Genomic DNA, 21,613 nt, shown 5'->3' with positions numbered 1-21,613 from the left:
GACTAGTATGGATTCAACTGGTGCACCGTGCACATTAGCTGAAATCTTCTTGCCCTTATTGAACCTAGGATTAAAGTTGTTGTTTTGAGGATAACCATGCAACTTAAAATACTTATCTTTGGTGTGTCCTGGATACTTGCAGTAGTCACAGAATGGATGAGGCCTGCTATTTGGATAATTCCCAGTTGAATAATTGGTTTTGAAGTTGTCATTTTTAGGTGCATTGGCATTCAAAGAAGTAGATTCCATTATAGGTGAGGTGATGTTCCTAGAAGTATTGACATTTATAGATGCAAATTCCATCACAAGCAAATTATTTGGTCTGACTTCCCTTTGTTTTTCCTCTTGGATCAATAGAGAAAATGCTTGAGCCACTGATGGTAATGGATTCATCATTAGATTACTACCCCGCACAATCGTATATACCTCATTCAGTTCCATTAAAAATTAAATCATGCGCATGTCCTGTTCAGCCTTGTGCATAGACTCTTTGGCTCCACAAGTGCATTGGCAGCTACACTGAGATTTGGCACTCAAATTATTTAGTTCTTCCCATAGTTTTTCATCTTTGTGTAATAGCCTGTGACGTCAAGGATTCCTTGAGACAAGTCGTTAATTTCCTTCTGAATTTGATTTAGTTTGGTTCCGTTGGTTTGATCATAGCGATCTTCTAACTCTGTCCACAATTCCGCCGCATCATTGGCATATTTTATGCTCTCTGCGATATCCTTAGCAAGGGAATTTAAGATCCACAAAGTGACCATGTCGTCACAACGCATCCACTGACGGAGAGATGGGGAATCTGATTTTGGACGTTTGCACTCACCATTGATGAAGCCTAACTTGTTCTTCACTAAAAGAGCACGTAGGACACTTCTTCTCCAAGATCGATAACCAATACCGTTGAAAGGAGTCGTCACCAACATTGCACTAGGATTATCTGACGGGTGCATGTAAAAAGGGCAATTCGGATCGATGTTGGGCTTAGAAATAGGGGCAGAAGCAGAAGTACTTGAGGCGATGCCGGAATCGTCATTTTGATCGAGAATAGTCATGTGAGAATCAATTTGGGAGAAGAAAAATAGTCAAAATTAGGGCAAAATCGAAAGTATGAAATTCACGAACCAACCGGAATCGAGAAGTAGGATTTGATTGAGCAAAACTCTGATACCATGTTAAGAAAAAGGCACAGAAAACCTCGAGCTCAGACTTGAGCTCCCATGGTGGAACCTAGAAGCTTCGAGAGAGAAGAGTCTAAGAGGAGACAATTTAGAAATAAACTGTGCAAATCTCATTATTTGTTCAATATGTGAGTACATATATACACACGTGGCTCAATACATATAACAAACTAACTAATTGCCAACTAATTGACAGCTAAGCTAATAACAGTAAATGAACTGAGAACATATGAGTACATATATACACACGTGGCTCAATACATATAACAAACTAACTAATTGTCAACTAATTGACAGCTAAGCTAATAACAGTAAATGAACTGAGAACATATAAATACATAGCTCAATAGTAGTAAATTCATATTACCGTTCTCACTAATAAAACTTTTACAGATTGTATTAAAATAATCATACATAAAAAAAAAAAAGGAAAAAGGAAAAGACAAACAAGAGAGAGAGAGAGAGAGAGAGAGAGAGAGAGGCATTTGACACTCCAAAGTCCAAACAGTCTAACACAGCCAGCCAGTCAGATTGCGGAGGTGAGTGGCAGAGAAAGGAGGAAGGAGCAAAATCATGGGCATTTCACAGAGCAATAGCAACAATAGAAGAAGAAATCATGCTTATTATTATGCCTACAACCACCCTTCCTCCTACTCTTACTACGATACTCCTTACCATACCCACCCTCCTCCTCCTCCTCCTCCTCCTTTCCCTTTTCCACCTCATCTCCTCCCACCCCCACCACCCTCCTACTCCTACCCCACTACCTGCAACAACTCCACTAACCCTATTGTGGGTAGGTCTTTTTTTGCTCCATATCACAACAACACTGACTGGTCTGGTTCTGGTTCTTACCTGCCTCCTCAGCCTCAGGCTCAAATGGTAGGTGGGTTGGTCACCCCACCTACCCCATCACCCTATGCTGAAACCCAACAAGCCAAGAAAGTTAGGAGTGGTGTCAATGTGCATAAAGATTCCTTAAAGCTTGAGCTTGATGAGCTGAACCCACATCACCATTTGGTTTCTTTTGTCTTTGATGCTCTCTTTGATGGAAAGTAAGTTCTTTTCCTTTGGTTCAAGATTTGATTTTTTATATACTCTGCTTTTCTTAGTTACTGTTGTTACTTGTTAGAAATATGATTTTAATTTTGAACCCAATTGAACTCAGACCCAATGAATTTTGGTACTAACAATAAAAAATGAGATCTCTGTTGAACTCAGAGCAAATGAATTTAGGCTCCTAGAATGAAAGATGAGATCTTTGGTTCATTTTGTGCTTCTCTAGTAAGGAATTGAGATCCTGGCACCTCAAGTTTTATCACCAATGTGTCAATTATGGGATCTTTTTCATAGGAGTGCCTTTACCTCTAGGTGGTCGGAAATTCTATTCTTTTCAAGTAGATCCCAAGATTCTCTTTGTCTTAATGTTAGAGTTAACAGCTAATCCAACTTAGGCAGATTTTTTTTTCTTGTTATGGTACTAATGGATATTGCTTGACTCGTGCGTCGCTCTCTCCGAGACCTTACTTTTGCTAAACAATGAAGTTATACCTGCAGATTCTTTAGAGTATTGTATCTTACTTTAGAATTGGTGAAGTCCATCGGGCTTATGATTAGTGGTCTAAGATTTTATGCTATTATTCGTGTTCCTCATTATTGATCAAGTTTCATTCTTAAAACATCATACTAAGATAAATAGCTCCCATAACTTCGGCAAGATACTGGTCCTGAGTTACCTTTTTCTACTCTAGTGCTTCTTGACTCCAAGAAATGGCAGTAACACAAGAATTTTGAAGCAAGAGCTCTATAAGCAATATTGACTAGTATGGATTAAATTTAACTGTTATTGGTACACATATATTATATCCTGTGTTTGCGAGGAATATTTTTAATTTGATTAAAGATTAATCTCTAGTTTTAGCAAACCCCAATTTGTCTAAATCCAAATTATTGAGTATTGAAACGAAATAGACCCAAATACGGCGCAGCAGATGTAAATGATTCATATAGTTGACCCCAACCAGTTTAAGATTGTGATGTAGTAGTTGTTACTGATGTAATTTCGAGTGTACAAAGTGACTCCTCTTTTGCACCTTCAGTTATCCTCTTGAAAGTATCTTTAACTACTTGATGCCGCTCTGTGGTTAGAAGAGCGCTTGAGATTGTTCTGTGTCAGTTCTCTGTTTTTTATTATTATTATTATTATTATTATTATTATTTCTTGATAAGCAAGAAAAAACTTTTACTATTAAATTAGCTTGCCAAGAACTAAGATAGTGCTCGACATGTACAAAAGGTCAGCGAAAAATACATTACTTCTATATATTGTAAATTAGCTTGCCGAGCACTATAGCTGTGTCACTGCTCTGTTTTCTATTATTTAATTTAATAGGGGAATTGGCTGCCCTTCTTTCTATGTTTAGCAGTAATGGGGCTGATCCAAGAACGAAGACAGGGTAGAATCATTACAAGAGTAATAGTACAGAAACTGGTGTCTGATTTTCAGTTCAAGTAAAAAACACATTGGGTTTGAGTCTGAGCTCAGAACCTCAACTCACGTTGAATGGATGTGGGAAGATATAAAATCCGAAAGAGATGCATAGTAATCTCTGCTGTATAGTTTCACGTTTGGTTGCTGTTTGTAAATTTTGGTTTTCCCACTTCCGTTGCAATAGATCGAAGTGCTCCAATTTGGCCTCTAAATTATTAAATCCTGATAGATCAATGAATCTGTTAAAATTTACAGACTCAGACTTGTCTTAGCTCACATGAGCTATGCTATTCATTACAGATCAAGAGAGATTGTGGAAACATAGGTTTATGCTAAAAAAGAAAAAAGAAAATGAAAGGAAAAAGGAAAGAAATTAATAGAGGCCTAAAGTTTTTCTCATATAAACCTTGTAATGGTCATGTAGCTGCATTGCTTTATCCATTTAGTGACACGGTATATTATGCAAATTTTAAAATTGATTAAGATACTCTCATTGAGAGAATTAAGTTTATTTCACTCGGACTATATTATATGACTTTCTTCTCTTTAGTTCTTTTTAACTTATATACAAGTTTTCATTTGAATTTAGCATGATGAATTTGTTGTAAACAAATTACTTAGCATTAGAATAAAGTGGATCTAATTGAGCAGAATGGATACTGAAGATTCATATAGTCTATTCCAACTAATTTGGGATTCAGTCCTTGTTGGCTTTTTGTTTACTACGCGCCGTTTCTTTCTTATAAAAGTTTATAATTGAAATGTTGTTTGCCTTCAAGTACACATGGTCCATTCTTGAACTCTGTTCTTTTGTTTTCTTTGTTCTAATGAATTTGAAAATCAACAAAGGGGTACATTACTTGAATCATGTTTCTAAATTTTGATAATCTAAATGCTCTATTTTCTTCTCACCATCATCACTTGGTTTCTGAGTTTGACCATTAAAGGAATTTGATTGAAGATTTTTTTAGTGGAAAAGAGTTTCATATTGAAGTTTCAAACCAAAAAGGGAGATAGAAGATGAGAAAGGGGAAGATCCATTCAAGATGGCCGAATTTTCCAGCAAGTTGAGAGAAGAAAATCCCCATCCTCCTTTTTCTTCTTCGAACAACTAGCTGGACCTGTTTGAAAAAAAAAGAGGAAAAAGAAGAAGAAGAAGAAGAAAGAATAAGAAGCAGATTTGAAGAAATGGCAAGAGAACAGGAAGAGGGAGAAAGGGAGGGGTTGGGGTGAGCGAGTAGAAGGGGTTGGGAAGATGAGGACTGTAAAGAGGAGGGAGCCCACTTGTTATAGATAGTGAAATAATGAAGTAATAAGGAAGAAAATGTGCCCACATTATCAATTTGGGGCTTCAAACGTGGAGTCCGGAACCAAAGTAATAACAAATTGAACTCAAGCAACCAAAATAGGTGGAAAAGAGGGGTGAACTAATGTATATATAGCGCATGAAATACATGCGCTATACGTTAACTGTGTCAATTATCTCGTTAAGGTATAGCACATGTATTTCATGCGCTATACGCTTCCTTTTTACTGTCCAAATTTTTTGCCTATCTGATTCACTGTCCTGATAATTCATTGGTATAGCGCATGCAATACATGCGCTATATGCTCATTTTCCGACTTTTGAATCACAACCCTGATAATTGTACCACAAAGCACCTATTGTATGCACATTTTTCAGGTGCCAAAGGCACTTGTAGTTGCTTACTTAAGTCGGATGTCCATTCCTGAAGAAGTCATTCTTGAGTAAATTTGAACATAATTTGCCTTTATTCTTCCTCATCATATATATTTCTCTTCATCTTCATCAATATATACAAAGTTCCCTTTGAATCTTTCTACGATGACCGATGAGCAAAGAGTTATTTCATTGAATATTACACACAAACCATTACAAACAACTGTACCTAACAAACACACTACTACAAACACTAATAGTATGCCTGATAAATGCCAATGTTGGATGAACCATCACCACGAGCTTAATTGCAACCGCGGCCCAAACCCACTGTATGGCACTTACGGCGATCGTGCCCTAGTTGGGCACATAGATCACATTTACGGGTATATACACTGTCCGCAACATCCATTTGGTCCGCGTTCTTTTTTACACTCTCCTGCGTCTCAAAACTGACTTGTTACAAACCATTGCAAATGGTTTATGTGGCCAATAAAAATCAGTTGCCAGTGGTTGGAAGTGTCCACTATAGGTGCTTGCATACGCAGCCACACTATATTCTCTATCAATGTACCTCGTCGTTGCAAATCCAGTATGCTGAAAGCACTTCATGGCATGGGAGCATGGCATGTGATAAATCGTCCATTTATAGCAGGAACATAACCGCGTACTCTCATTGATGGAATGAGTATTATTACCGCGACTTTGATGCAAACTGGTTCGAACTTCAAAAATATTTCGATCACTACAGTATTAAACATATGTATGCCACTGTGACCGCTCCTATAACGTTCAAACCATTGCATCGGTTTTGGCATAAATTGGACACCCCTTTTAACCAAAGATGATGCGCTGCGCGATCTATCAACGAATCGCTCTACCAGTTGCTTGAATGACATCCGCACCATGGCAAGGACTACAGTCCACAGGGAGACTTTAACAATCCATTGAAGGACTCTGAGACATTCGTAGTTAAAATTCTCCATCTTCTGCCACCATCCTTATGCTGAGTCCATTTCTCCACATTAGTATTAGCCAACCAAGGATAAGCTCGTTCGTCTTCCTGCTTAATCAATTCCATCCGCATCAGGAATTTTCTTTCTTGATGATTTGTTGCAGCCATCCACATTAGATCATGCAACCTCTTGCTCGAAAAAGCCCGCTGGAAGTTGGCCTTCAAGTGCCTAACACAGTAACGGTGGTAGCTGTATGGCTCCTTTCATTCATCTAAAGCACACACAAAACTTAAAATCCCAGCATGACGAACATATATTAGACAAATACCTGAACGTTGTCTCACGACGTGCCCATTCAAGTGGGTTAGCAACCATGTCCAAGTCTCGTGACTCTCATTGGCACAAATAGCAAAGGCGAGGGGAAATATTTGGCCATTAACATCTACCCCAACTTCAATCCACATCTTTATATCGTACTTCCCGTACACGTGTGCCGTCTATGGAGATTACCGGCCGACAATGAAAAAAACCATTGATGGATGTTTTAAATGCCCCAAACACATATTTGAAGATGTTTTCTCGAATGTTAGGACGTTGGTCGTGCTTTCATTCAATAACTGTCCCTGGATTAAAGTGTTGCAAAGCAGCCACGTACCCCGGTAGAGCCGCACAAGATGCATCCTAGTTGCCGTAAACAATCTTCAACACACGTTTACACCTGTGAAATGCCTTTATTTTGGTAATGTTAGACCTATATACCTGCGCAACTGATGTTATGCAATCTTTCACCTTGTAGTTTGTGGACGATTCAATGTGTGGAATCAAGACAAGGGAAATTAAATCAATGTTCAAGTTAATGTGCCCATATTACATGTATGCTTGCTAATGTATTTCCCAACCGCCCACATATTAGTTTCCAACTTTCTCCAACGAAGCATCCACTTACAACCTTGGGTATGTTATTGTTGTTGATTCGTACCCCGCTAGTCTTACTGTAGGTGGAGTCTGTATATATGGAGCATGCTCAGTGTTGGCATCATGCTCCATTGTCGAATTTGGTTCCTTATTGTCACTCTCATATGTGAAGGGTGCTTCATTGCCTGACTCATCAGCGTTTGTTGTCACTGTCATCTTCCTCACTTCCGTGCATCTGCCATATCCTGATTCAGAATATCGTCATCGCCCAACTGATTTAGGACAAGACCTTCATGTTGCTCATTTTTCATACACAAACAATCGAATAATTAATATTTTGTACATCTCAAAACAATTTATTAACTTTAACGCTTAAACCTACCATTCATTATTTGTAGATCGCACATGATGTAGTCTCCCGGATGGAACATCATTATCCATCGTTCCAAAACTAGGAAAATTCCCAAGATTATCAAATTGCTGATGACTTGAGAATGCCTCCAAAAATAGGTAGATTCCCACAGTTGGTTTGTTCATAACTAGTAAAATGCATATCTAGTCGGTAACCCCTATAAAGGAAACATATATTATTATCATACACATGAAACAAGTTTTTACACTACAACAAAGTAAGTATTTGTCACTCGGCCTGTGAATTATGTAAACTTGTTGACCCTCCATGCTGCTGCATTTGCGAGAAGTTGTGTCTTCGCTCCTCGTTAAGCCGTGGAGATACGTTTAGATCAGGCCGGACCGGTGTTGTCAAAAGCGAAAAGCTCTAAAAAGCGCTCTAGGTCTATTGAGGCTTTAAGCGTAAAGTGCAATTAAAATGTGGGCTTTAGTAAAATAAGGCGCAATGATGAAAAAAATAAATATATATGTAATTCAAGAAGAAAGAGTAACAAATTCACTCATAATGTTTGACTTAACAGCTGATACACTTATTTTTTAATTATTATTGTTGTTTAGTACTGCTCTATTCAAGATGGAACTTATGGGCAATAAGGCACACGCCTTAATGCTTTGCTTACATTGAAGCGCAGCTTAAGCGAGGCGAAGCGTGCTCCCTGAGCTTTTCTGAGTTTTAGGGCTTAAGCGCGCCTTAAATGAGCCTTTGACAACACTAGGCCAGACTCTTTCATAGGGAACCTGTTCTGATAAAACAGCTCCGAAAACACCTCCAGATGGTTGAGCGTTAGCCTTAGTTTGCGGAATATTAGTCATGTTGACATTTTCAGACTTTACATACATTTCCACCATGCTTATCACAAGAACATCCTTGTGTTCATCCGGAATACTTAAAAAGTCTTGCAGAGTTTCATCGTCATCGATGTTAAACTCGGCATAACAAGCCACACCTTGTGAAGTAAGCGAATACGGATATCTTAAGGTTACCTTAAGATTCATCGAACGTTTGCTCACACGCATTCTTTTACAAATAAGATATATCAATGTGAGTGGCAACTTAACAATACTTTGTGGAGAACAACTATAGTGTACCTAGTTATTCTCCACCGCAGTCTCGCCGCCCCAATATAGCGCAACCCTAACTCTTTGCTCATCGGTCATCGTAGAAAGATTCAAAGAAAACTTTGTATAGATTGATGAAGATGAAGAGAAATATATATAATGCCGAAGAACAAAGGAAAATTAGGTTCAAATTTACTCAAGAATGGCTTCTTCAAGAATGGACGTCCGACTTTAGTAAGCAACTAAAAGTGCCTTTGGCACCTGAAAAATGTGCATACGATAGGTGCTTTGCGGTACAATTATAAGGGTTTTGATTCAAAAATGAGCATGTAATACATGCGCTATACCAATGAATTATCAAGGCAGTGATCAGATAGGCAGAAAACTTGGACAGTAAAAAGGAAGCGCATAGCACATGAAATGCATGCGCTATACCTTAACGAGGTAACTGACCCCGTTAACGTATAGCACATGTATTTCATGCGCTATATATACATTCGTTCACCCTTTTTTCCCACCTATTTTGGTTGCTTGAGTTCAATTTGTTACCACTTTGGTTCCGGACTCTTCAAACGCTTGTGTTTTTTATATTTAATTTTTTTTCCATATCAGCTTTTACAGTGATATTATTTCAAGTCAAAATAAGAATAGGTGGGTAATGGGTCGCCCGTAAAGTATCAGCGTGTAAATGACTTTCCTAGCAACTTAATGTATTTTCCCAATAAGTATTCATAAATAGTCATAGAGGTAATGAAAAAGCTCATTCAAAGTTGTGATTCTCATGTTTGGGCCCTAAATATCTTTACCATTGTGAATCCTTCTTCTATTATGTTGTTAAGCCACACTTCTCCTTTAATTTGCCTTCTTCTCTTTCATTTGTTTTCTTGACTTGAAGCATTTCTGTATCTCTAGTTACAGTGCTAAGGCCTTTGGAGTTTCTAAGTCGTCTCTGATGTGCAAAAAGTGAAGTGTGATCCGCATTTGTGCAACATTGTTAAAGTGGAAATGTCTCTTAGATCATCCGTTATTGAGTAGTTTTCTGAAGCACTGTTTAGCTCTTCTGCCATTAATATAGTCTGTCATTTTGGTTCTCCTCCAGATGTGCCATGTTCTCTGGGTATGACATACATGGCTTGCTGTAGTAGCAACTTATCCAATAAAGATTATTGTCTGTTATCTTCTTACTTCATCAAAAAAAGGATCATTGTCTGTTAAGAGAGGATTGTGTCTTAACATCTTTCTGGTCCGAGATGTCATTAAGGAATATAAGTTAATGATGTTGATAGACGTAGAGGCACCATTTCCATGGATGTAATTTTCTGTTGTGTGTGTGTCTGGATATGATAAAACTCAACCACACCAAACCCCCTACCTCCAACAATAGCCTTTCCCTTGGTGATTCGATCCCACCAACCTTATGGTTGTAGGTAGAGAGTTCTTACCACTAGGTTATCCCTCTCTTGCTTGGATATAAATTTTATTTTAATTCTTATGGTTGCTTTGTTATGGTAACAAGGCAACCAAGTGAGCAAAGGTTCAGCATCAGTTAAAGTCATCTTTACACCAAAAATGAAAAGACAGTATACCGTTCATCTTAATTCTCTGTACAGGCTGCCTCTGTCTTAAAAACACCTTCTTCCCCCCTCTCCCCCTCCCCCCAAATTATTGAAAATGAAAATAGTGAAAACAACTAACACTTGAAGGAAACTTAATTTTGGAGCAATAACTTTAGAATGATTTGATCTATCTGGCTCATATTTATCTTTGGTCCAACAGTGATAACAACACGATAGGGGTCCAAGAATTACTAAAAAAATCAAGAAACATCAAGAAATATGCGGAAGCTAAATAAAATAAAGAAACAAAAAAGAAGACAGAAATTAAAGATAGAGTTTCTTGAATTCAAGAATTCTATTCTTGAAGTTGAATCATCATCATCAACCCAGTAGTAATCCCACTAGTGGGGTTTGGGGAGGGTAAAGTGTACGCAAACCTTACCCCTACCCGGGGTAGAGAGGCTGTTTCCGGGAGACCTTCGGCTCAGAGACAAGATCTGTAACAACACAGAAACCAGACCAATATAATCAACACCATAAGAGACAACAAATAAGTGGAAGGGCAATAAGTATGTCAATAATAAAATTGAAAAATTATGGAAATAAAAATCATGTGATGAACAACAAACGCTAGCAGACCTAGACCAAACTCTATCAGACTAGCTGGAAAAATGCTCAACTACCCCCTAACCTACAACCCTAATGCTCGACCTCCACACCTCCCTATCCAGGGCCATGTCCTCGAAAATCTGAAGTTGCGCCATGTCTTGCCTGATCACCTCGCCCAAATACTTCTTAGGTCGCCCTCTACCTCTTCTCATATCTGTCAAAGTCAATCGTTCACACCTCCTAACCGGGGCCTCTAGGCTCCTCCTCCGCACGTGCCCGAACCATCTAAGCATCGCTTCCCGCATCTTGACGTCCATGGGAGCCACGCCCACCCTCTCCTGAATATCTTCATTCCTAATCTTATCCAGCCTAGTGTGCCCACACATCCATCTCAACATCCTCATTTCGGCTACTTTCATCTTCTGGATATGAGAATTCTTGACTGGCCAACACTCAGCTCCATACAACATGGCCGGTCTAACCACCGCTCTATAGAATTTACCTTTAAGTTTCAATGGCACCTTCTTGTCGCACAGGACTCCAGACGCTAACCTCCATTTCATCCACCTCACCCCGATACGGTGCGTGACATCCCCGTCGATCTCCCCGTCTCCCTGGATAATTAACCTTAGATACTTGAAACTCTCTCTCTTAGGGATGACTTGCGAGTCAAGCGTCACCTCCATGCCCGCTTCCCCCGACCCCTCGCTGAACTGACACTCCAAATATTCCGTCTTGGTCCTACTCAACTTGAAACCTTTAGCCTCCAGGGCCTGCCTCCATACCTCCAGTCTCTCATTCACGCCGCCTTTTGTCTCATCAATCAGAACTATATCATCAACGAACAATATACACCATGGCACCTCCCCTTGAATATGGTGTGTCAGTGCGTCCGTCACTAGAGCAAATAAAAACGGGCTGAGCGCAAATCCTTGGTGTAACCCCATAACCACCGGAAAAGGCTCTGAGTCCCCTCCCACAGTCTTTACCCGAGTCTTAGCTCCATCATACAAATCCTTTATTGCACTAATATAAGCTACCGACACACCTTTCACCTCCAGGCATCTCCAAAGAACGTCCCTAGGGACCTTGTCATACGTCTTCTCTAGATCAATAAATACCATGTGCAAATCCCTCTTCTTATCTCTGTACTGTTCCACCAACCTCCTGATAAGGTGGATAGCTTCCGTTGTAGAACGACCTGGCATGAACCCGAACTGGTTATCTGATATTGACACCGCCCTCCTTACCCTCCCTTCCACCATCTTTTTCCAAACTTTCATGGTATGACTTAGTAACTTAATACCCCTATAGTTGTTACAATTCTGGATATCCCCTTTGTTCTTGTACAGCGGGATCATCGTACTCCACCTCCGCTCATTAGCTAACGAAGAACTAGTCGCCTTTGGTAGAGACTTAAAAACAAGAGATAGATTGTGAAACCCGACCCTTTAGAATAACAAGAACAACAATAAGCCTAAACTTATCACCTTTCTTGAATACCTAGAAGTGATCTAAGATTTCGAAAAGGGTTTAATCTTACCACCTTAAGTTGAGTCTTGAAGGTTGAAGAATAAATCCAAGAGTAGCCACACACACAAGAGAGTAAGAAAAATCTCACAATTTTTATTGATATTGCCTATAATAATCTCCAATCTAAAAACAAAGAAGACACCCCTTTATATAGAGAGGGGGTCACGAAATTCCTTCCTAAAAACAAGGAAATAAAGTCCTAAACTACTTTGGACAACAAGTCCAAATACCTTAGGAAAAGGAAAAAATACTAGGAAACAAAAACCAAGTCAATCTTGGAAAGTAACTCCAACAATCTTAGGAAAAGGAAAACATAACCTTAACTACCTAGGAAAGCAATAAATTCAGTACCAAAATATATGGAAATAAGTTAAAACTAATCTAGGATAGAATCTTGAAAGTTCCAAACCAATCATGGATAGGATCTTGGAAATCTTGAAGGCAACTTGGCACTAACTTCTATCACGCCTATTGAACCTTTCTTGGGAAGCAAGTAAGTCCTTTTTATGTTATAAAAACGTGGCTTCATGTAGGACTTATTGGGCTGCAAGTTTGGACACATTTTAGGTGCCAAATAGGTCCAACAGTGGCCTGATTTGGACCTTCTTCAGAGGATGTCTCTTGGGATCTAATCCACCTCTTCTTGGAAATGAATTTGGACCATAAAATAATTATAACACCTAGACAACTCATATCCTTTATCCTTGAACTCTTCCTCCTAACTAATAATTTTTGTATTCGCTCCTGAAATCCAATGACCTTGTTTTACAACCTTATAGCTTGAGATCTTGTTAAAGGCCCCCTTTGAGATTCTAAAGCTTCATCCTTATCCTTAAATAGAGTTGAGCTTCCCAGGATGCTATCATTCCCCTCTTCTTGAAGAAAATTCGTCCTCGAATTTTGACCTTGCAAGAAAGAGAAGACAGACACTAGTAAATGGCATCCACTAATCTGAAAAATGGTAGGAATAAAACAAGATAGTGACCATGTGTCCACTTAATCCAATTAAGCCTAATAGGTGTAAATACTCCCTTATAAAGCATATGGACATCATCATCCCAATAAAATTTATGCCTACGTAGATTAGTACAATAAAAACCTCTTAGATGCACTATGTAATGAAACTTGCAATTCGATCTTGTCAATAAGGTAGTCCAAACATGTGCATGCCGAAGAAATTACAAAAGATTGACCATGCATCCATTTAATACAAGTATCTCTATCACATGTATCAAATAAGATACTTTTATGATATAGCCAAATATCAATTACAAATCCTATGGATTCTTCTACATCTAAGCTATTCAAATAAGTACATAAATTCTCAAGAAGGTTAGAAGAACCCATAATTCCCAAAATAAAAGTTTTAATACATTCAAGCTCATGATTATAACTCTCCCCAATAATATACCCAACATCAATGGATTCTAAACAATTGCTCAAACTATCACAGAAAGAGTCATAGATAGGTTCATGAAAATGTATTTGATCAGTAGCGTCACAACAATCATGCATATCCTCATTACCCAACAAGAATGACTCCCCATCACACAACAAAAATCATATTCTAGCAATTTATCGCTTGAAAACTCATTAGACACTTGAATAAGAGAAGAAAAAATATTTAACTCGTTCGCAAGCCTTTTCTCATAAATTTCATGTCTCTTTCCACCAAGTTGGAATACATAATCATCTATGTTATACTCAATTTCAAAAGGAAGAAAATTACTTTTGCACTTGAACTTAGATATTACAGTTAATGACTTAATATGCATCAAAATATCATCATCCACAAAAATAATAAAGTCACCAACATAAGAATTAAGAGTATAGTTCATTACCTCCAAAAATACCTTAGGTGTTCTAGAAAGGCCTAGAATGTGAATAAACCAATTGTACATACCATACTTGGACTTATTTACTAATGGAACAACATCACCTTGTATTCTTTTATGCAATGATTCCAGCTTAGCAATGGCTTTAGGAAACTCCATGTCATAAATTTGTAAATAAGAATTAAACCAAGCTTTTATCTTCCACCATCCAACATGAATTGATTTCGCCTAATTCATGTTGGAATCCAATTGGATCCTTTGCCATCATTTCTCGCGCCCCCCCTCCCCTTTCAAAAGGTCTTTCAACACGTGGCTGCACAAAATCACAAGAACTAAAACAAGAATGAGTTAATGGGTTAGGAAGTAAAGAAAGTTTGTTCTTGCTTACACTCTCTTTGGCTTTTATCACAAAACTAACTTTTTCCTCACCCTTAGCCTCTTTTCTCTCACTAAAGTTTTTTTCTTTTTCTTCACTCAAACCCTCTTGTTTTTCTTTCTCTACCTCACAGACTTTTGTTATCTCATTGCCTTCTCTCTTTTCTTTTCCCTCAAGCTCACTCTTTTTCTCACTTGACATTCCATTCTCTTCACTAAACACAACCTCTCTTTTTTCCTCTCTTGGGATGTCGACATGCACTCCCTTACTCCTCTCATTCTTTTCTCTCTCATATTTTTTCATATTCTCTTTAACAGTCTTTTGATCTTCATAAATTTGTGAGGGAATCAAAGGTCCAAGAATGAGTTTCTTTCCGTTAACCTCAAAAGAGTATCTATTTTTTTCATGCTATATGAAGCTCTTCTGTAGACATACCATGGTTTTCCCAACAAGATATGATAATTATTCATGGGAATCACATCACACCAAATTGCATCCTCGTACCTACCAATAGAGAATAGTAATAACACTCTTTTATCTACCTTTATCCCTCTTAATATGTAGGGTTCAATATGCTCAACACAATGCAAGTTCAATTTCTCAACCATATAAGTGCTAATTGAGTTATAGCCAAACTCTTTGTCAATTCTAAGGGCACAAATCGCAGACATCACTTTAGCTCTTGTTTGAAAAATAACTTTACCATTGTCTTTCTTCCATTCGGTCTGCAAGTTCGACTTTTCAAGTTGTTGAGTCATAGCTCGCCTCCTCTCTTGCCTTTTTCCACTCAAAGCAACTCTTGGTCGTTAATCTTTAGATTTATTAATAAACCTTAATCTTCAAGAACTAGGATCCCCTCTTCTGGTTTCCTTTCTTGATTTGAAAACCAAATAATACTTGAATTTTGAAATAATAATGAACTATTCACGTTTTGTTTTTTTGGGCTGATTTTTTTTTTTTTTTTTTTTGGTTTTTTTATTTTTATTTTTTTTTGCTCAAGAACCTCCCAAGATTATCAAGATTGAAATCTTGATTAGCCTATGCTCTGATACCACTTGATAACAACACGATAGGGGTCCAAGAATTACTAAAGAAAATCAGTCAAGAAATATGCGGAAGCTAAATGAAAATAAAGAAACAAAAAAGAAGACAAAAATTAAAGATAGATTGAATTCAAGAAAGAGTTTCTTGAATTCAAGAATTCTATTCTTGAAGTTGAATCCTAACAACAACAATTAGCTAAGGAAAAACTAATCGCCTTTGGTAGAGACTTAAAAACAAGAGATAGATCATGAAACCCGACCCTTTAGAATAACAAGAACAACAATAAGCCTAAACTTATCACCTTTCTTGAATACCTAGAAGTGATCTAAGATTTCGAAAAGGGTTTAATCTTACCACCTTAAGTTGAGTCTTGAAGGTTGAAGAATAAATCCAAGAGTAGCCACACACAAGAGAGCAAGGAAAATCTCACGATTTTTATTGATATGGTTTATAATAATCTCCAATCTAAAAACAAAGAAGACACCCCTTTATATAGAGAGGGGGTCACAAAATTCCTTCCTAAAAACAAGGAAATAAAGTCCTAAACTACTTTGGACAACAAGTCCAAATACCTTAGGAAAAGGAAAAAATACTAGGAAACAAAAACAAGTCAATCTTGGAAAGTAACTCCAACAATCTTAGTAAAAGGAAAACATAATTTTAACTACCTAGGAAAACAATAAATTCAGTACCAAAATATATGAAAATAAGTTAAAACCAATCTAGGATAGAATCTCGAAAGTCCCAAACCAATCATGGATAGGATCTTGGAAATTTTAAAAGCAACTTGGCACCAACTTGTACCCAACTTCTATCACGCCTATTGAACCTTTCTTGGGAAACAAGTAAGTCATTTTTATGTTATAAAAATATGGCTTCATGTAGGACTTATTGGGCTGCAAGTTTGGACATATTTTAGGTGCCAAATAGGTCCAACAGTGGTCTGATTTGGACCTTCTTCAGAGGATGTCTCTTGGGATCTAATCCACCTCTTCTTGGAAATGAATTTGGACCATAAAATAATTATAACACCTAGACAACTTATATCCTTTATCCTTGAGCTCTTCCTCCTAACTAATAATTTTTGTATTCGCTCCTGAAGTCCAATGACCTTGTTTTGCAACCTTTTAGCTTGAGATCTTGTTAAAGGCCCCCTTTGAGATTCTAAAGCCTCATCCTTATCCTTGAATAGAGTTGAGCTTCCTAGGATGCTATCAAGTAGGGCCCAAGGGTGTGGCCTAATAGTCAATGAAGTAGGTGCAAACCTTGGAGACTAGGGTTCAAATCCCAGCGGAGACAAAAACACTAGGTGATTATTTCCTATTTGCCTAAGCCTTGGTTGGTAGAGTTTCCCGATACCTGTGCTAGTGGGAGATAGCAGGCACTTGGTGCAAACCAAACACATGTTTTATATTATACCCTATATGTATCCTATTTTTAGTCCAATGAACCAAACATCTACCAATAAAACTATATCCACTAAGTAATCCCGTCATTATTTAATCCCCTTATTATAATCCCGATATAACTTTGTTCACCAACCAAATGACCCATTAGTGTCTCCCTTGGTGTATAAATAGTAAGGCCAACTGGCTGTTTATTGAAATATTATGACATGGTATGATTGTTGGAAAGTTTGCAGTAAATTTCTACCAGATATACAAAGTGAATTCTCAAAGCTTTGAATGAGAGAACAAGTGAATTATTATTGCTAGCCACAACATTCATAAGGTATCGTTGTGTCATGGGAGCGTACTTGTCTAAACTCATCAGTAAACTACATGTGAGCGCAATTAACACACTAAAAAGAGCGATCCAGTCATGCCTCGAAACCTTGACTCTCACTCTTGTTCATATGAACCATCATCCTCCATAAATACTACCAAAATATGCATCCTTCACTCTCACTCTGGTAATACTTTTGAATTTTCAACTAATAGAAGCTTTCCTCATAGCTCTTCAGGGTTCAGAAGCTCTTTCTTATTTTTGTCTCTATAAAACAACTGTTGGGACTAAAGGAAATTCGAATATTTCTGCATCTTGCTCAGTGGCATCACATCGTGGCTCTAGATATCATGTTTCTAGAGTAACTCTTGATTAGTCTGTAGCCCTTCAAGTCTTGGGAAGAGAAATTCCTTGAGGTGTTTATCTCGTTCGCTGGAATTAAAGAGGATTGAGGCTTACACCTTTAAATCTAATGAAGGCATCATTTAAATGTTGGGGATGGACCACCCACAGAAGGACTTTTGAGTTTTACACCCACAAGTTATGGACAGAGAAGAATGCTCAGTATTTTTACACAAAAAACAGCCTAGCTGTTTTGTATTTTAAACTGCATAAAAGATTGGCACCTAAGGTGTTCCTTTTGGTCAAGATTTTTCAATTCGAAAGCAGTTTTTTCAAGATTTTTCATCTCTGCTTGCATCATTATGTGTTTGTAGTTTACACATATGTCAAGGTGTTGTCATCAATGTTGTACAAGATTCTTCTTATATAATTCTTATGCATATGAGTGCGAATCCACTTTAATCTTTATACGGAATCAATCTTCTCATTTATGCATATACTAGAATTGCGTGATAAAAGTAAAAGATTATGTCCAATTTGAAGCGATCTCAATTGATCCCTCGTTGCTGCTCAAAGGAACAGTAATATCGCCAATAAGGCCTCATGCTACCACTGTGATCAGAAAGAGAAAGATATGGAGCTTGTAGGCAAAAGTCAAATATTGATAGAAACTTTGGACCAGGAAAAAAAAAGGAAAATTGATCAAATGGAACATAACCTTTTGGAGTTGCCATGCCCCCCTATTTTTTACTATTCATATGGGAAATTACTAAGTGGTACCCAGAAACATATTTTGGTCACGATGTTCTGTGTAAGTTGTCTTTATTACATTTCAGAGATTTAGGGAATGTCTTTATGTAATTCCTTTTAGTGATCAGGTAAGAATATGTTATATTCATTAACATAAGGAAATATGTCTTGCTGTTATTCAAAGTTGGAACTAAAAATGTCAAAAAGAGTTTAGCGGAAATACTTACTGGAGAAGTATTTATAATCTGCCATGTCTCATTCTCTATAATTGGGTTTTATATATTAGTCAGATAGTGAAGAACTGCTTGAGCCTCAGAAGAAACAATGTAGTGTCGCGTAATTTTGTGGTGCTTCACTTTGCAGAGGTGAAGTGGTGTTCATATAATTTGATTTAAGGTAGTATGTGGTGTTATATTCAGTGGGAATTATGCGCTCCAAATTGGCAGGAGCAACAGTAGATACTAGTTGTCCTATAGCTTACAGATAGACTATCTTATTGTTGAATCCTTGATGTTTAGATCATGAACTGATTACTCTTCTTTCTCTTTTACCCCTTTCTTTGTACAGCATCACAGTGTTTTATTTTGTCAAGGAAGAGCCTCATTGCAGATTTGTTCCATTATATCCCCACGTCCATGTACCTATAACAATTCCTTTCCAGAGGGGACTTGGACAGAAATTTCGTCAGCCTTCTGGGACGGGCATTGATTTGGGCTTCTTTGAAATGGACGATCTCTCCGAACTGTCATCAGAAAACAGTGTTTTTCCCCTTGTAATTACTGCTACAACCTGCCTTCCATCTTTTTTAACAGAGGATCATGTTAGCAATACTCAGCCTAAAACGTCCCTCCATATGCAAATTAGTCAAGCTGTACTGGAGAAGGATAATGAAGGGGCTTTCAGAGTGAGAATCATTCGGCAGATTTTATGGGTTGACAATGCTCGCTATGAGCTGCATGAGTTATATGGAATTGGAAACTCTGGCCCCGGTTATGAGAACGATGGCTCAGGCAAGGAGTGTGTAATATGCATGACTGAACCCAAAGATACAGCAGTGCTTCCATGCCGACATATGGTGAGAACCACTAAACTCTGTCCTGCTTTTTGAATAAGCACGTAACTGCTGCATTTGCATTTCTTGCTCAATGTGGATTTCTTTTTTAGTGTAATGCACTAAACTAGCCTGTGCACATTAAATTATTCAATTCCAACATGTACGCATAAATGTAAGTCAATTTGCATATCTCCACCCATCCTTTAGGAACCTATTGCGACCTCCATTTCGCCTGCTTTATTTTTTCCATATTCTCTTTTCTGGATAAGAATTTTTGAGTTAATGATAAACTTTCATTGATTTGTAGTGCTCAAACTTTCACTACTGTCTGAGCTACTCATTTAGTTTCCAGTTGTAGATCAATTGTCCATATCAAACTTAAATGTAAAAAGTAGCTCAGACATACTTATTCCAATGATGGTTGATAATGCTGGTTTTTCTTTGAATGTAAATCATTTTCTGCCGCATTTCCAGCTATAACAAAATTCTCTCTTCATCCTGTATCATTTCTGTAATTGGAAGATATTGAGATAGAAGATTGATGTGAATGGCTGTCAACTAGTAGTTACTCAAGATACAGAAATGGGTTGGCTCACTTACATTTTTACATATAAAAGTCTCTGAGATGCTCTAATGGGTTCTATTTTCGGCTTTTAGATCTTAGTTGCTCTTTATTGATTGAAAACTTTCATGTTGTCCAGTGCATGTGCAATGGATGTGCAAACACATTGAGACTTCAGTCAAACAGATGTCCAATCTGCCGGCAACCTTTTGAAGAGCTCTTAGAGATCAGGATTAACAATGGTGATACCGATGAGTGAGCATTTCCTTGCAGAAAAACAAAGTAGCGAGCCTAATCTCAGTCATACGCGTCTTCTGTTTTCAATTCGTAAATGTTTGTCACTATATAGTTGTAAATCTTACCATACGTGTCTTCCTGGCCAATCGTTTGTTTTCATTGGCCAACTATTTGTTCATTCCTTGTGTTATACTGCATTGTAAATATAATAGCTTAGGCCAACGGCCCGGATGAGTTTGTTTCACTATTTACTTAGTAGCTAAGTGGCTCTGCTGCTCTGGAAATATGGTGCATGAGCACATTCAGGATTGTAACAATCCTCTGACTAAAGCTAACATTCTTCTTTACCTTTCCAAATGTGTCCTACTTTTGAATTTTCCTACCATTGCTTGCAGATTCAGTTATTGGCAACCTTTTAGGTTTTTTATTACAAAGGATGGTTATTCAAACTTTGAACATTCTAGACATATATTTCTTTGCAAACTTCCAAAAAAGGGTGGTTGGGAAAGAATATTTGACATGGAAGTTAGCAGTAAGCAAGACAAATATGTGCAGCATCTCAAAAAGCTTCTGTGGGGTTTTCTGAAAGTGAGAAGATATACACAGTACATTTATAGCTTTTTTGTATCTTAGTTCAAACTTTGTAGATATGCAATGCAGTGGCTTCTCTTTGGGGACCATAATACATAGTTTTTTGAGTCTTGAAGATTACATTTCTGTGGCTACTTGATTCAGTTTTTGTCTCTTGAAGATGACACTTCTCTGGCTGCTTCATTGTGTTTTCATACATACTTTGAACCTCAAAAATGTGTTTGTGCTTTCCAAAATGAGTTTCTCAAAAACCAAAAAAGTGATTTTGACCACTTTTTAAAAATGTTCATATTTTTTTCCTCACTTACAAAACTGGTACCATTTTTTCAAGTGAAATGCATATCCAAATGTCATTTTTTAACTTAACTTCAAATACTACTTTTTTTTTCAAAAATTACAATTTTATGTCCAAACGCCTACTAAGCATTTTTGTAGGTGATTTCAATCATTTTTTCCATTCACCCCTCTCTTTTTATGATAGGATGAAATCATCAAGATTTATATTTAGCAAGCATAGACGATAGTATAAGTTTCTTTTGGGATTTAATGCACTTTATTATACTGCTTGCACTCGATTAGTTTTATGGAAGAAACACTATGAGATATCACATCCCATGACAATCTTTTCAACATATGTTTGATGGTTTTTCAACTTGTTAGTATTTCTTGGTAAAAGCCTATTTTCAATTGCTTTTATGACATAGG

General features: G+C 37.5%; 2 protein-coding genes across 2 annotated transcripts; one reads left to right on the top strand and one right to left on the bottom strand.

The window, feature by feature from the left end:
- Positions 1–542: 542 nt before the first annotated feature.
- On the bottom strand, positions 543–1,055 carry LOC107797562 (uncharacterized). Its single transcript, XM_016620462.1, has one exon. The coding sequence runs from the start codon at positions 1,053–1,055 to the stop codon at positions 543–545; it is 513 nt and encodes a 170-aa protein (XP_016475948.1).
- A 554-nt stretch (positions 1,056–1,609) lies between these two features.
- On the top strand, positions 1,610–20,674 carry LOC107831787 (putative E3 ubiquitin-protein ligase LUL4). The gene is made up of 3 exons (XM_016659578.2): positions 1,610–2,236; positions 19,032–19,539; positions 20,220–20,674. The coding sequence occupies exons 1-3, from the start codon at positions 1,755–1,757 to the stop codon at positions 20,337–20,339; spliced, it is 1,110 nt and encodes a 369-aa protein (XP_016515064.2). The 5' UTR covers positions 1,610–1,754; the 3' UTR covers positions 20,340–20,674.
- The last annotated feature ends 939 nt before the right edge of the window (positions 20,675–21,613 follow it).

This window comes from Nicotiana tabacum, chromosome 14 (assembly GCF_000715075.1).
Source record: "Nicotiana tabacum cultivar K326 chromosome 14, ASM71507v2, whole genome shotgun sequence".
In the NCBI taxonomy this organism is placed as follows: Eukaryota; Viridiplantae; Streptophyta; class Magnoliopsida; order Solanales; family Solanaceae; genus Nicotiana; species Nicotiana tabacum.
The sequence above is the reverse complement of the archived record's forward strand: the minus strand, read 5'-3'. Positions and strand labels throughout refer to the sequence as shown.

Coding starts and splice junctions, on each gene's coding strand:
- LOC107797562 (XM_016620462.1), bottom strand. CDS start 1,055: ATGACTATTCTCGATCAAAATGACGATTCCGGCATCGCCTCAAGTACT.
- LOC107831787 (XM_016659578.2), top strand. CDS start 1,755: ATGGGCATTTCACAGAGCAATAGCAACAATAGAAGAAGAAATCATGCT. Junction 2,237..19,031: donor GATGCTCTCTTTGATGGAAA/GTAAGTTCTTTT, acceptor TTCTTTGTACAG/CATCACAGTGTTTTATTTTG. Junction 19,540..20,219: donor TGCTTCCATGCCGACATATG/GTGAGAACCACT, acceptor CATGTTGTCCAG/TGCATGTGCAATGGATGTGC.